At 46.8% G+C, this 14194-nt stretch overlaps 1 protein-coding gene across 2 annotated transcripts in view; it reads left to right on the forward strand.

The window, feature by feature from the left end:
* The window catches only part of ETS1 (ETS proto-oncogene 1, transcription factor), a 66234-nt gene extending 54371 nt beyond the window's left edge, over window positions 1-11863 (forward strand). For both annotated transcript variants that reach the window (XM_081238881.1, XM_081238880.1), the window contains 2 exons: window positions 6770-6888; window positions 8079-11863. In XM_081238881.1, the coding sequence (XP_081095007.1) occupies window positions 6770-6888; window positions 8079-8294 (335 nt within the window). In that variant the 3' untranslated portion in view covers window positions 8295-11863. The remainder of the gene's footprint in view (window positions 1-6769; window positions 6889-8078) is intronic.
* Window positions 11864-14194: the final 2331 nt, after the last annotated feature.

Here is a 14194-nt window from a genome sequence, read left to right on the forward strand (position 1 = left end):
ATAGGATACTATCTGTTGTTATCTCTCCGTCAGTATGTCCAATGCCTGACATCTTTTGTTTGTTTGTTTAAATTGTTTGAAATGCTTCCTCCTTTCTTTTGGTCTAATGTGTCAGAGACATGGACTTGACATTAAAAGCTGGTTTTAATTGTTCTCTAACTTGTTTCCATTGTTAACTCCCGGCTATACCAGCAATACATAAACACAAGGGCATGAACGTGTTGTCCCTCATGACGTCCATGAGGTGTGTTTTTCAAGTGCCTGTTAGAATGTTGTTTGTGGTTATGAGTTGAATTATTGGAACTCGTATCCCTGATTGCTACCCTTGTGTTACTAGCCATTGATAGAGGAACATGTGTATAGAACATATTGATCTACAGTGATTCACTGAACCAAGGCACCTTGGCCAGTTACAGAATGTATCGTACATATACAGATTGTGTTGGGGATGAGGTGAAATTGGGTTGAGTTGAGGGCAAAGGAGGGACATAACTCAGAAGAAGTGGGAAAAGGCACCTGCAGGCATAAGGCCAAGCCAAAGTATGAAGCAGTCTCTACTCTTCCTTCTTTTGAAAATCCCAGTGCTCTGGATGCCAGACCATCCAGCAGTACATCTCTTGGCTCATTCATCCTCAGGCAGGAGACAGTGCAGCTTCATGGTGAGTTTGGCCCAGAGGGCAAGAGACTGACAGGATGCTTTCTGTTCAACTTGTCATTAAGCGTCGTTTCATAAGGACTGAATGGAAACAGAGGGACTTGGAGATCTTCTGTGAATGATAATTTAGAAGGGGGTTGACAAGAGGGGGTGATGCTCAGACTCCGGGGTGACCCACCCCCTCCAGAGGTGGGCACTCCTGCAGTAGTCTGAGAGACAGATACACTTGTGAACAGATGGGTCATTTCTGGATTTGAGTGTTCTGTTTTTGCCATCATCGTTTGGCTGTGGGTAGAGACACCTGGGTGAAAGGGAGGGGCCAGTCGGTCCCGTTCCTCTGTTTTAGAACCACCTGTCAGATGTGTGCTATTGGGGCAGAGTGAACCCTGTTGCAAGGGTGACCAACCATGAGAGTTTCATAGGTTAAAATAAATGTGGTGTCCTGCCCACACTGAGGTATTTGACTTTGAGAGTCGAGCTACAGAGATTAGATTCTCAAAGTAGCAAATGAATTCCCCAAAGGACAGGAGGTGTGGTGGTTTTTATTTTGGGGCCCATGTTGATGAAACATAGCCTGGGAGTCACCCATATTGTTTGCCCCCAAATATAGTTTAATAGAGAGAAGCAGTTTGGGTCGCTTTTTTAAACCCCAACACCTTTCTGGAGAGGAGGGTTGTTTTGAATCATGCCGTTCAGTAAATGTTTACCGAGCACCTGTCCGAGACGAGGTCCCAGGCCTGGCATTGAACACAGAGGGGTCAATCAGACGCAGCCCAGGCTTGCAGGGAGCCAACAGCTGGAGTCACTTAACAACAAATAGCTTTTTGATAGCTGGTGTTTGTTGGTGAGGCACCATCCCGGGCTTTGGGTTACAGCAGTGAAAACACACAGTCCCCGCCCTTGGAGCATGTGTTTTAGTGGTGAGAGAGATGCAGGGAGAACAAAGCTGCCAGAGCTGGTCTTGGTGCAAGCAGAGCATGATGGGAGGCTGCCCGAGAGAGCCGCTGCCCCGGGCTCCACTCTTGTGTGTTAACCTCGCGCTGGGCACAGGTGACAGAGTGAGAACTTGCAGCTGAACTGCAAAGGAAAAACTGAAGTCCCACCCTGACCCCGGTTCATGAGCAGTGAGCTCATTGCCATGGCAGGCAACCCCCAAGCCTAGACACTGAGAAGATACCTATACATGGCCACATGGAAAGAATTATGATCCTGAGCATCTGGAGCACCTTTCTAACATCCCATTCTAGCCTGTTGCTTTCCTTTTACCGAAGTTGCTCACTTCTTAGCCTCGGAGCAAGGGAGTAAAAAAGCAGGGGCTTTTTAAATAACCATCCCTGTGTCATTGAGATCGATGGGGATCTCCCAGTCCCTAGACAAAGAGAAGGGACCTACACAACCAAATGAGTAAGACTTTACTTGAAGCTTTGCCCTAACAAAAAAAGAGATTGTAGCCTTGGATTTGAAGTGCTTTGAGGGTCCCCTCTGGAGGGAAGCATCCTCGTGTGACTTGCTCTGCTGACCTGGGGTCCCTCCAGGTACGCACCTGATGTTATCTCTTCTGAGATTGTGTCATAGTCTTCAGATCAGGACTGTCAGTGTTGCACTAAGAATTTTCCTCTTCCCCCCAGAAGCCGAGAAGAACAAAGCAGTCAGAGGAAATTCCCCACTGCGGCCAGGGAGGGGGCCCGACGGTGGGGTGGGGGGGGGTGTGAGTGGGGCAGGGGCCCTCCCTCCCGCACCGCCTGGGGGAGAGACTTCCTTCTAACAGGGACCCCTCTGTTGTTGCGGTTCAGAGCTCTGAAGCATAGTTTCCCAGTGATGCCACTGGATTCCTGAAGTGTGACACCCCAGGGCAGCCTGGTGAAGGCCGCCGTTGACTGCCTCGGGGCCCCTGGACAGGGACACCATTGTGAGTCACATTTGGTGTATGAGCTCCCCCTTCCCATGACTGGCACTATTCTTAGTACCATTCTCTGCTCCCTGGGACAAAGGTCACTGGGACCACAGTCCAGTTGGGTGGGTGTGTGGGCCTGGGCCCAGAGCAGAGAGGAGGTGCCAGGAAAACAGAGGAAAAGGCTTTACCACGTGAGGGCGTGTCGGAGGGAGGGCACGGGATGGAGCCCGGCCTGGAGGATTTGAGCAGACCAACTCCAAGCGTTGCAGAAACAGCCCCTGGGAGAGCTCAGACCGGGAGGGCCAGCCTCAGCCATTGTTTGCACAAGTCTGGAGCTTGAGAACTTGCCTTGGGCCTGGACTCGGGTGCTGGCCAGGAGGCCAGTGTCACCAGGGACCCCAGAGCCACCTCCAAGTGCTGGCCTCTCAGGTGGCCCTGATTTCCCCTCCCGGGCCCTCCCACAACCCCGTTGTTGTGGAAACAGTCTCCCGCGTTGGACTGTCCACTGGTCCAGCCAGCGGACGAGCCGTCCTGACGCCCGCGTTCCTGCCCTGACCCAGCATTTCTGGCTGGCAAAAGAACCCCATGTTCTTCCCATTTCTGTTGCCTCCACAGCCAAAAGGAGGGTCGGGGTGTCAGCAGAAGTGTACAAGAGAGGAATCTCTGGGAGGCATCACAGATCCCTTTCATCGGGGTCACCGTGAGGGCTTTCTGAAGGGTTAGCAGCAACTTCCAGAAAGCCCTGGGTGGGAGCCCTGTGTGCACGGGTGGCCTGAGTGGGCTGGCTGGATTTTTCCTCAAGAACTGAGGAAGGAGCCTTGAGCTGACATCACTGCTGTTTTGACTTTGCTATTGTGCAGCCCAGCAGAGACTCCCCATCCCAGGCCCTGTGCTTTCTTTAGGCATCTGGTTTTCGTATTTATCCTCCCTCTTCCCTTCTGTAAATAGGAAAAAAAAAAAAAAAAAAGAGTTAGAGGACACCACACCTAGGACCTGGGCTCCCAGTTCCCAGATTTCAGCTTTATGTTCCTTATGAGCAAAGGAAGACTCACAATGAGGGAAAAGCGAAAACACCCACATGCAAGGGCCCACCCCGCCCTCGGCCACATCCATAGACACCAGGGGTCCGATGCACACAGAGAACGGTCTGGAGCTGCAGGGCCTGCGGCTCGGACATCGCAGTTCGGGAAGTGGCAGCGGTAATAGTTGTGTCTGACGTCCTTTCCTCACGCGCTGGTCCCAGCGACGCTAATCACAGCCCCTTCCCCGCTTGATGGCCGCACGTCTCGAGGGTGGAGGACGGAGGTGGCCCTTGGACCTCCCTCCCTGGACTCGGGATGTGCTTGCTGTTCCCAGCCAATGGCCAGGACTTGCCTGGAGACAAAAATCCCCTTATTTCTTTCCCTTTCCTCAGCTTGGTATAATTAGCACCCCCTTGTCTCCCCAAAGGGATTTTAAGACAAGTAGTGCTGGAGACGTTTTAAGGTAACTAGTGGGGGGAGAAATAATGAAGTTACATAGACTAACGGCGACCACGAGGGGACCTGACTGGGCTGGAAGTGCCACCTGTGGCGGTGGACACCAAGGTCACTAGTGACGGCTGTCTGGAGGGCCACTGGCCACCCAGTGTCCTGGACTGCTTGCTGTGAGAGGCGGGCAAGAGAAGATGTGTTTATAAAGCCGGGTCCTTTGATCCCTGGGACCACTGCAGCCAGCGGGAAGTTTAGATGCCAGCTTCTGGGTTGGTCTTGCTTAGGGGAAATGGAGTGTCGAGATGAAGAATTTGGGGGTCAGGCTGCCTGGGTTCCAGCCACACCACTTCTGACCTGCATGGCCTTGGGCAGGTTATCTAGCCTCACAGTGGGTCAGTTTTCTCTGCTGTAAAGTGGGAGAAATGAATATGATAACAACAGCCTCCACCCATGGACTTATTGTGAGGGATAAATAAGATGCTATAAAGCATCACATGTTACTACGGTACATAGTAGGTACATGGTAAATCATAGCTGCTGTTCATATTTTCCTTTGCCAGGTGTCTGAAAGCAGCACCCCCGCTCTCTCTCATGTCTGTGGTGTGTGGTATTGACCCAGGAGAGGACCGTGAACTCCCTGGCTTATTTATATAGTTTTGGACTGTAGTAGTTGATTTTTCCTTACATGTCTCCTTTCATGGATCCTCAGGGTATCTATACTCATTCTCCACTTCTTCAGGGAACCTATTATGTCACAAGGGCTATTATAACTGCTTTTTTCTTATTATTTTGCCACCAAAAAATCCACAGCATTTCTTAATAGAAATCTCTTTTCTTACTCCTGTCCATCCGGATGACTTCTTAGTGATTGCCCATAGGAAGTCACTTTAGGACATTACCCCAGGCAGAGGGTGGTAGCTGGTGACTATCCAACTGCTAAGAAACCTTCAAATGTGTCCGAGCTGTCCATGAAATTGTTTTTCAGCGAGGGGTAGAAACAGAGAAGGGTAAGGCTTTACCAGTGTAGTTCCTGGGACTGTTTCCTCGAACATTAATATATTTTGTAGGCATTTGCTGAATCATTTAATTCTAGAATTTGTGTGAGCTATTTCTTGCCAGATGGGTTTAAAGTACTCAGACTGAGGATGAGGTAGAGATATTTCATTTTCCCTGTTGAGCTTGGGCTGTGCTGACGAGGGACCCCTAGGAAGCTGTTGCTATAGCAGTTGCTTCCTTTGGCTGTCCCAGAGCTCAAAGGAAGCTTCCAAACCAGCTGCTGTTTGCTCATAGGCGTCCATCAAGGTTACCCTGGTGCCTGGGAGTCAAGGCCCGGGCAGTAGGCCCACCATTTTCTAACTGTGCCTGAAGCAATGTCACATCACTTTTCTGAGCACCTTTTTCTGCACCAGTAGAATGGAAACAGCCCAGTGTGCCTTGCCTATAAGGAGGGTAGAGAGTGGCTTTTAGGAGCAAGCAAAATGGTGCATGTGAACATGCCTTATAGACGTGTAAGACATAACAAAAGTTTGCCCTTAGAGGTCATAAAGGACATTTGTTTTTTAGACTGAGAGGCAACGTAAAGCTTGTTTCCTATTGAATCTCAATTTACTTTGGATCAGACAAATTTGAAACTCAGGTTGAGGATCAGAGTCTAAAAACAGTCAAGTTTTCCTGTATGGGTTAGAGCGTGCCAGGCTTTCTTCATCTACATGGACTGGGTCTTTCCTAGCCACACCGTGTCCAGATTGCTTCTGAGATGGTGTTATAAAGCACAGTGTAGACTTGTAACAAGCGTCATGGACTATTGAACCCATATCTGTCTCTGTAGCTACACACATAAACTAGGTAGGAATCACTGGCAGCATTGTCATTTCTGAGTAGAAAGCTATCCTAGAAGGAAATCTATGTAGCATAAAGCTTTGAGCATAAGATAAATTGATAATCAGAGTATGTCAGGCCTTCTAGAGCTAAGATCTTGGCAGTGTTGATGACTGAGACAAGAGACGTGTGTGTGTGTGTGTGTGTGTGTGTGTGTGTGTGTACAAATTAGAGTATACCGAACCCATGGAGAATTTCTGAGACAGTCCTCACCTGACCTCTGAAGATTTCAAGTTAGTTCCTTCCAAAGTGCTTATCTTCCCTTTCTTGGTTTGGGTGCTTGCCGGTAGGTGGCCTGGGGGACGGGACGTTGGTAGAGAGGAATATTACGACCAAAAGAACATCTAACTTCTGTTTCCTTGTTAGATCACCCTAGGGTAGTGATCCTTCTCTCTCGAAAATCAGGGGCCAAAGGTTCCCTAATCTAGAGGGTGCTAATGGGCTTTGACTTCTCATTGGAACTGGCAAAGGCATTCCTTGCTTGGTTCATACCTTGAGTACTTTGTAAGGCAAAAATAATGACTTCGTTTTTGAAGGCAAAAAAGATTATGCTGCCTTAGAATATCTCAGAGGAGCGATACAGTGTTTTCTTTCTGGAGTTTGCTTAGCAATAACAATGGACTGACCCTTAAGTCGATCCAAATAAGGCAATTGCTATTCTGTCTTAAAGGCTGTTTTGGTAGGAATTCTTCACCTGTTCAGTCTGTTCAAGCTCCTAGCGCCTCCTGTATTGCTTGTGCTCTGTGTTGCCTTCATTTTCCCCTGGCCGATAGGCTGAGAGAGGAGGGGTCGGGAGTGCCCTGTGATGGGATTAGTTGCTGAGAGTGTGGAGCGTCTGGTATAATGATTCACGATGGCTTGTGTCTCCAGGCAGTGGACCAATCCAGCTGTGGCAGTTCCTTCTGGAATTACTCACCGATAAATCCTGTCAGTCTTTTATCAGCTGGACAGGAGATGGCTGGGAATTCAAGCTTTCTGACCCAGATGAGGTAAGAAGGGAGTGACTTCAGAGTCTCCTGTTGAGGGAGGATGAGAGAGAGCTCTGGAGATGGGTTCTGTGGGGTTGATGACGTTTTCTAGGGTTCAAATCCCAGCTCTGCCACCTGCTACTTGGGTGACCTCGTCTGAGCCTTAGTTTCATCATTTGGAAAATAGTGAAAATATCTACATTGGCCATTTGTTTTCCAGGATTCATTGATATGATGCCCGTAAAGTGCCTGGCACCTAGTAGGCCCTTTGTAGACACGAGTTGCTTTCTCTGACTTTGCACCCTCCCTGGCCTTGTGGCTCTGTGAATATGGAAAGGGTCTGACAATTTGAGAGGCCTTGGAAGATGGGTACAATTTTCACATTAACTTGTGTCTTCATTAACAAATGCTTTAGTGAGGGGAGGAGGAATAAATTGAGTTTGGGATTAGCATATACATGCTACTATTTATAAAATAGGTAACCAGCAAAGTCCTATTGTATACTACAGGCAACTCTACTCAATATTTTGTAATAACCTTTAAGGGAAAAGAATCTGAAAAAGAAGACAGATATATATATAAAAGTGAATAATTTTGCTGTACACCTGAAACTATCACAACATTGTACTCAATTATACTTCAATACAAGAACAAAAACAAAACAAAACAAAAAATGCTTGGCGAGTGGTTGCTCTGTGCCACGCCCAATTCTGAGGATAAAGAACAATGAACAAGAGAGACAACCTCTCTGTTCCGGCAGACATGAGGAGCCCTGTGCCCGGTTCCAAAAAAATGCTTCCTGTTGATGAAAGGCAGGTGTGATTGCAGCTCAGCCGTCCATCCCTTGCATTAGAGTTCATGCCTTCAAAGCAAGGACATTCTATTAATAATACAGGGTAAGAGGAGACACTATAGTGTTGCTTTTCTTTTTTTCTTTTTTAATATCAGATGCTTTAACTCCATTCCCTAGAAGTTCAGGGTCACTGTATTTTCATCAACTCAAAGAATCAACTTCACTGTCATCGTTGCCTAACCCTTGAAATTTGGAATTCAGAAAAGATTGGTCAGAAAAGTAACTTGTGTGTACATGAATCTCTAACCCTCTCTTGAACATCATGGGTCACCATGGACGGGTGCAGGCAAATAAACGTGTATATTTGGATTATCTTGTAGATGTTTACCCCTCTTCCTTTTTTAAAATTAAATTTCAGGTGGCCAGGAGATGGGGAAAAAGGAAAAACAAACCTAAGATGAATTATGAGAAACTGAGCCGTGGCCTTCGCTACTATTATGACAAAAACATCATCCACAAGACGGCGGGGAAACGCTATGTGTACCGTTTTGTGTGTGACCTGCAGAGCCTCCTGGGGTACACGCCCGAGGAGCTGCACGCCATGCTGGACGTCAAGCCCGACGCTGATGAGTGATGGACAACAAGGGGCCGGAGAAACTCTGCTGAGACATTTCAAAGAACAACCACGTTGGTCGGACTCTTAATTTTTAATTGTTATTCTATTTTTAATTTTCCAGAACTCATTTTTTTACATTCAGGGGTGGGAGCTAAGTAAGCTGCAGCTATAGTCAATTGTGCGCCTTTGGAGGAGGAGAACCAGGACTTGTGGGGTGGGTGGGACAGGAAATTCTTGAGCGGATTTTCAGGAGAGAGACAAGGGCCTTCTTAGAAGCTTGAAGGATCTGGCTTAAGGGAGGAAGAGACTAACGTGTCCAATCATTTAAAAAACAATCATCCATAAAAAAAAAATGTGTCTTGAGTACGGACCTATTAGCAAAAGAAATTGATGCATCAGGAGTCATGAAACTAATGAAAGGCAATTAATTTCCTTTTGTTGTTAGGTCTGGGAGGGTGAAAAAGAGGGAGGTGGGGTAAAGCCTTTTTTGGGGGGATGCACTAAAAACCAAGGACTATTTACCTTTTATTCTACTTTCCAAACAAAGGTGGACTTCAGTGGGGAGGGACCAAAACTGTTTTTGTGCTAAAATTTATTCTATTAAATTTTGTGCCAGTATTTTTTTTTTTCTTAAAAATCGTCTTAAGCTCTAAAGTGGTCTCAGTATTGCTGTACCATGCAATTTTGTTTTTATTTGCTGGCTGAGGATTCTGTCACAGTGAAAGGAAACTGTTTATATAGACCCCACTGGAAAGACAAAGCGCTGTCACTGAGATCGGGGATCCCAAATTCATGTGACTGATGTGTGGAGGAAAAAATAAGGCTGATTTGGGTACAAAGGAACTGTGCATGTGAATTTCACCTATAATTTTTTAAAATTGTGATGACACCCCTCTACTTACTTGTCATCAGTGGATTCTCAGAGTTTGGACTTAACGTTGAGCTAAGCATTAAGTCTTCGAACTGAATGTATTTTGCAGCCCTGGTTTTGGACCACAGGAAATGTAGGAGCACTGTAGACGTCATGGAAAGGGGATCGAAGGGGGAAGATTGACCTGGTTCTTTACTGGTTTTAGACCTGTAACGTACATGACTTGGAATAAAATCTGTATGCATGGGCATTACCCCTCAGGCCTTAAGAAATAAGTCCTGAATGCATGTCATTCCCCACTAACACTCTGTACTTTCTCCTTTGTGTATTATTTTCCCAGCATCCCACATTTATTGCTTTCCCCCACTCTGTTGTTCAGTAGAGAGAGAGATGTACAGCTTTCTGATGGGTGAGTGAAAGGGTAACTACAGACATGACATGAGTTGGAGAGCGTCTGATAAAGCCATTTAGATGTCTTGAGTTTTAGGAGCCATGGAAATGAAGGGAGCCTATGAATAAAATGGGGCTTGGCTGTCTTTGGGAGAAGTGCAAGGTTTTCCTTTGAAGAGTTTAAGGCAGCTGAGTCGGGTGTCAGGTGAGACTGGGTGGGCAAGCAAGGTGCATAGTGCAGATGCTATGAGGGCCCCGTGCTTTGGATCCGTTATTCTGGCACAGGGTAAGTGAAGGTTAGTAATTGCAGAGGAAGGAAGACTTGAAGGGATAGGAACTATTAGGAAAGGAGCTGGGGTGTAGGAATAAGGGGGTCCATGGGATTCAGATCTATTTTTAGTTCTCCCAACGTTGAACTACAAACGTAATCAACTGTGGCGTTGTAAAGGGTCATCTGAAAATGGAGTTTGGGGAGAGAGGACCAGCATCTGACCACTAAGGAAAAGTGCCTCATACAACTAGGATTCCCCCCTTCCCCGGCTATACAGGTGCCTGATTCAAAGGAAGGTGACAGAGGGATGGCTTTTCGGGCTTCAGTGAGGACGGGCTCCAGCTGAGAAACTGGAAGTCCTGACTACCTTCTAGCGTACCTTCAAGGAAGTGGATTGTTTTCTCCCAGGTCCTCTTGCAGACCCCGAATTATCAGGAACTTAGCTCTGTGATTCACGCGTTTCCTCCTACTGAGAAATCGGAGCGTCTGCTTGGAAAGCAAAGGCTGAATTTAGCCCAGCTGTGTATTTTGATCTTCTTCCGGATGCAGGTGCCTTAATGAAGCTCTCAAAATATTTTAGGAGCTGCTCAGGGAGTGTTAGACAGAACTGTTTGGACTACATTGTTTTCTCTTAGATTATGTGATCTTTGTTGGGCACTGGCAAAGATGTGTGTGCGCCTGTGTGTGTGTGCGTGCGTGTGCGTGTGTGTGGGTGTGGGTGTGTTTGCAGACATGCAAAACTGCAGCTGAGATAATCCCGGGGCTTTCTTGTGAAGTCTTTCCACATTTCAGTGGTGGGTGAGAGTAGGACCAAGGCTGGGCATCGGTCACTGCTTGTTTGCCACCAGGCATAAAATCACTTTCTCAACTCATCAACAACCTTTCCTTGTAAATTGATGCTGAGAACTCCCCTGTGTGAGTCCTGTCATATAATTCCCTAGCAGATAAGATGTAAGCAAGTGCTTCCTCATGCTCTTCAGCTGCTTGTCTGCTCAGATGCCCTTTCTCTCTCAGTGCACCGTTTTCAGTATTTGTAGATAGTGTATGAGTTCAGACAGTTTCGTCGATCTGGCCAGATGCTTTTTCTCCTTCTGTCCAAAGGCCAGAGACCGTCCCAGGAAGAGTGGTGGGTGGTTTATACACTGGAAATGTAGCAGAATTGTTGGAGTTCTGCTTTAAAAAAAACCAAAAAACATGTTAACTTCAGAGGAAGGATGGGCAAATCTGGTTGAGCTGGGTGAAACTCTTATTTTCCTGGAGATGCCTTAGCCTGTGTTGGTTTTGGCTGTAGGGTTCAGGGTCACTTTTGTTCCCTTCTGCATTCAGGGGGGGGACTTCCCTACACAGAGAGCCCTGGTTTTGTGGCTTTGGGGATTGGAGGTAGCATTCAAAGATCAGATATGCTTTTCCTCACTTTGGAGACGAACACTCTGGGTTTGAGAGCATTCACCTGCCTAATCTTCATGGTGAAAAGGACACCTTCTCTATCCTAGTCATGCTGTGCATGCTGCTTTCTCTGTTGGGGTCTATATAAATGTGTTGAAGTCTTATCTACATTCCAAAGAAGTTTCGAGGAACCCTAAATATATGTATACGTATACATATATAAAATATATATATATTCAAAGGAAATTATCTCTATCAGGAATACTGCCTCAGTTATTGAACTTTTCGTAGAATACGTTTTTTTTTTTTAAGCTCGGACGTAGAGGGGTGAAAAAGATGTTATATTGTGTTTGACTATTTTCCAACTTGTATTTTCATATAATTTATATTTTTTACAAGCTGCAAATGTAAAAGCAAGATGAAACAAAAGGAAAAGCAGGTGCTTTTTTGAACATCAGAACCGAGGTAGCGCAGAGATGTAGCGATGTCGGTTTCTATGTGTTTGTTTTAAATTGCAACACAGTTTCTTCCGGGGGAGTTTTTTGTCTGTTTCGTGTAGTAGCTGATGCTGGCACATCATTTTGCTGGAGAAGTTTTTATATACTGTAGCCTGGTTTCATATTGTATTTTAAACCGTGTGAGATTAAAAGCAAAGGAATTCATTCATAACGATGTGGGTCTGGCTTCAGTCTTTCCCGTCCGGTTCATGCGTGAAAGCAGGACAGATTAACCAACCCGAGACAAGCACAGGAAGGAACGCACCTCTGTCTTGCTGATCTCACTTGCTCTACACCGTGTCAGATAAAAATGTCCTAATAAAGTGAGACCTGTAATAGGAATAGGGGGACGTGTAATGTGACATCCCAATTAGAAAGAGATGGTATCATCCTTGGGGGAATGTCCCCGGCCTCCTCCTCATACCGCATTTTGATTGTGTCTGGAGGACTAAGAGGCGCATGAAGAAAATGTGTGATGACTCAACAGATACACATTTGATATCAACTAGGTAAAGTTTCTGATATGAACACAGGAAGTTGAACACCTTTGGTCCATACTCAAGAGCGGCATTCTTCTCCCTCCTTCTGACATTCATTTTGTCCTGTGCCAATGCGGACCCATCCTATCCGTCTCCTCGGCCCCAACTCTTTCACCGGGGCTGAAAACTGGGAATGATAAGATCCGTCCGAGCCCCCAGCAGCCAGTGTCATCAATCCGATCGTAGTTATAGGTGCTTTGGGGAGGAGGGTTTAGGAATACATCCTGCGTGGTGCTTTTCTCTTGTTGTTGGAACTGTGGAAGGTGTACGTCTTTAACACCAGCATGTGCAACACAAATCCCAACTCACAGCTGGAAAGAGAATTTTTGCTGAATTGTTCACAAAGAGAGCTCTGTTTTTGGAAAATCGGTTTCTTCAGGCCTGGAGCTTGAGGTTTACTGAATGCACGTTAAACACTGACTGTGTGGTCCAGTGGTCAGGGAGCTGGCCTGGCCGCGAGAAGGGCTCCGGTCTACAGCCTAGTCAAGCCACCGCCACTCACTGGGGCACTGTGGGGAGACGGCTGGAGGTCCTTACATTTTTCAGTCTTCAGCTGCCAACCTGGGCAAAGCCACAACTCCAGAGCCAACCCGAGGCCACATCTAAGCTCTTCTCCCCCTGAATCCACAGAGCACAGAGAATAGGTTTCTGCCTCAGTCTAGGATTTGGTCAGAGAACTTTCCTTCAGTGGCAAGTTGCTGTTTATTCCCCCAAAGTATGTGATTTCATGCTGACCAGGATAAAAGATACAAGGTACACTGGAACGAAAACAGCTTAGGTCTCTGTTTCTCAAACTACGAGCTAGAGTTGAGCTGGGGAACTCAGACACCTGGGCTTTGGTGCTCTGTTAAGGACACTGCTGGGACCACCGTATTGAAGTTGGGGTGGTGGAGAGACAGTATCGTCTAAAACTCCCTCCAGATTTGGGGAAACGGGGTAAGGTGAGAAGGAGATGCAGGGAAAAGAGGAATCATTCAAAAGAAGCTGGTGGTCAAAAATCTACCGATTTTGACAGGCTTTTGGGCGGTTATAGGATCAAGTAATTGCCCAAGCCTAGTCTGGCTCCAGACTGCTACGGCTTTGGAGCAACCTATAGCTCCCGTGCTAAAAATAAATTAATAAATCCTGACCAAAAATCGACCAAAAAGAGCTTACCTGTATAATGAAGTATAACTATTTTCACCTGAAAACGGAAGAGGACTGTGACTTGTACTTTGAGTGAAACAAGCCAGGCAGTGGAGACTACAGGGTACACACAGGTTGACTGAGGACTGAGTCTATGCCACAGAGATGTTCAGTGTGGCCTTCACAGTGTTGGGACTCGCTTCTGCAACTCAAGTGAACAGTGTCCGGCAGAAAGGCCGTGGGGTGGTCTTGGAATCCTGTCATTCCTGTAAAGCAAACACCCATGGACGCTGAGTGGAGGCTGCCCCCTTCGAGATGCACATGAATCTCCTGTTTTGTCTCCATGGCTCAGCCCAACACATTTACATCCCTGCCTCATTGCTGTAGAATGTGAGTTTGTCAACCCCGTGAAGGTATCTCTACACCTCCCATGTTTACTTGGCATGAAACTTATTTTATTCTGGAAACCAGCAGTGGAAGAGAGCACAAGAGGTCATCAGGTTCATCAGAGCCATCTGACTTCTAAACCCTTGTTGTCTCCATGACGCCATGTTGCCACCCAGGAACTCTGAAAGGTCTCCTTTGATGATGCTGGCTGATGGCTCACCCTCCATGGAAGCCACAGCCCTGGTTACTAAGAGGGATGCTTCATACACCGAGTGTGGAACAAGGACAGTCTTCTTTCAGTAAGGAAGCTTTTCCACTCCCACAGCTCTTTCCAACCTCTGCTTCTCCCCAGCGCTGCTCTGGGTGGTGGTTTGTGGTGCAATTTCAGTTGTACAGAGACCTTTCTCTAGCTCAGATGTAGGACTACTTGACCCTCCAAGGACTGGCCTATG

The sequence above is a fragment of the Mesoplodon bidens genome (genome assembly GCF_964165515.1).
Source record: "Mesoplodon bidens genome assembly, chromosome: 7".
In the NCBI taxonomy this organism is placed as follows: Eukaryota; Metazoa; Chordata; class Mammalia; order Artiodactyla; family Ziphiidae; genus Mesoplodon; species Mesoplodon bidens.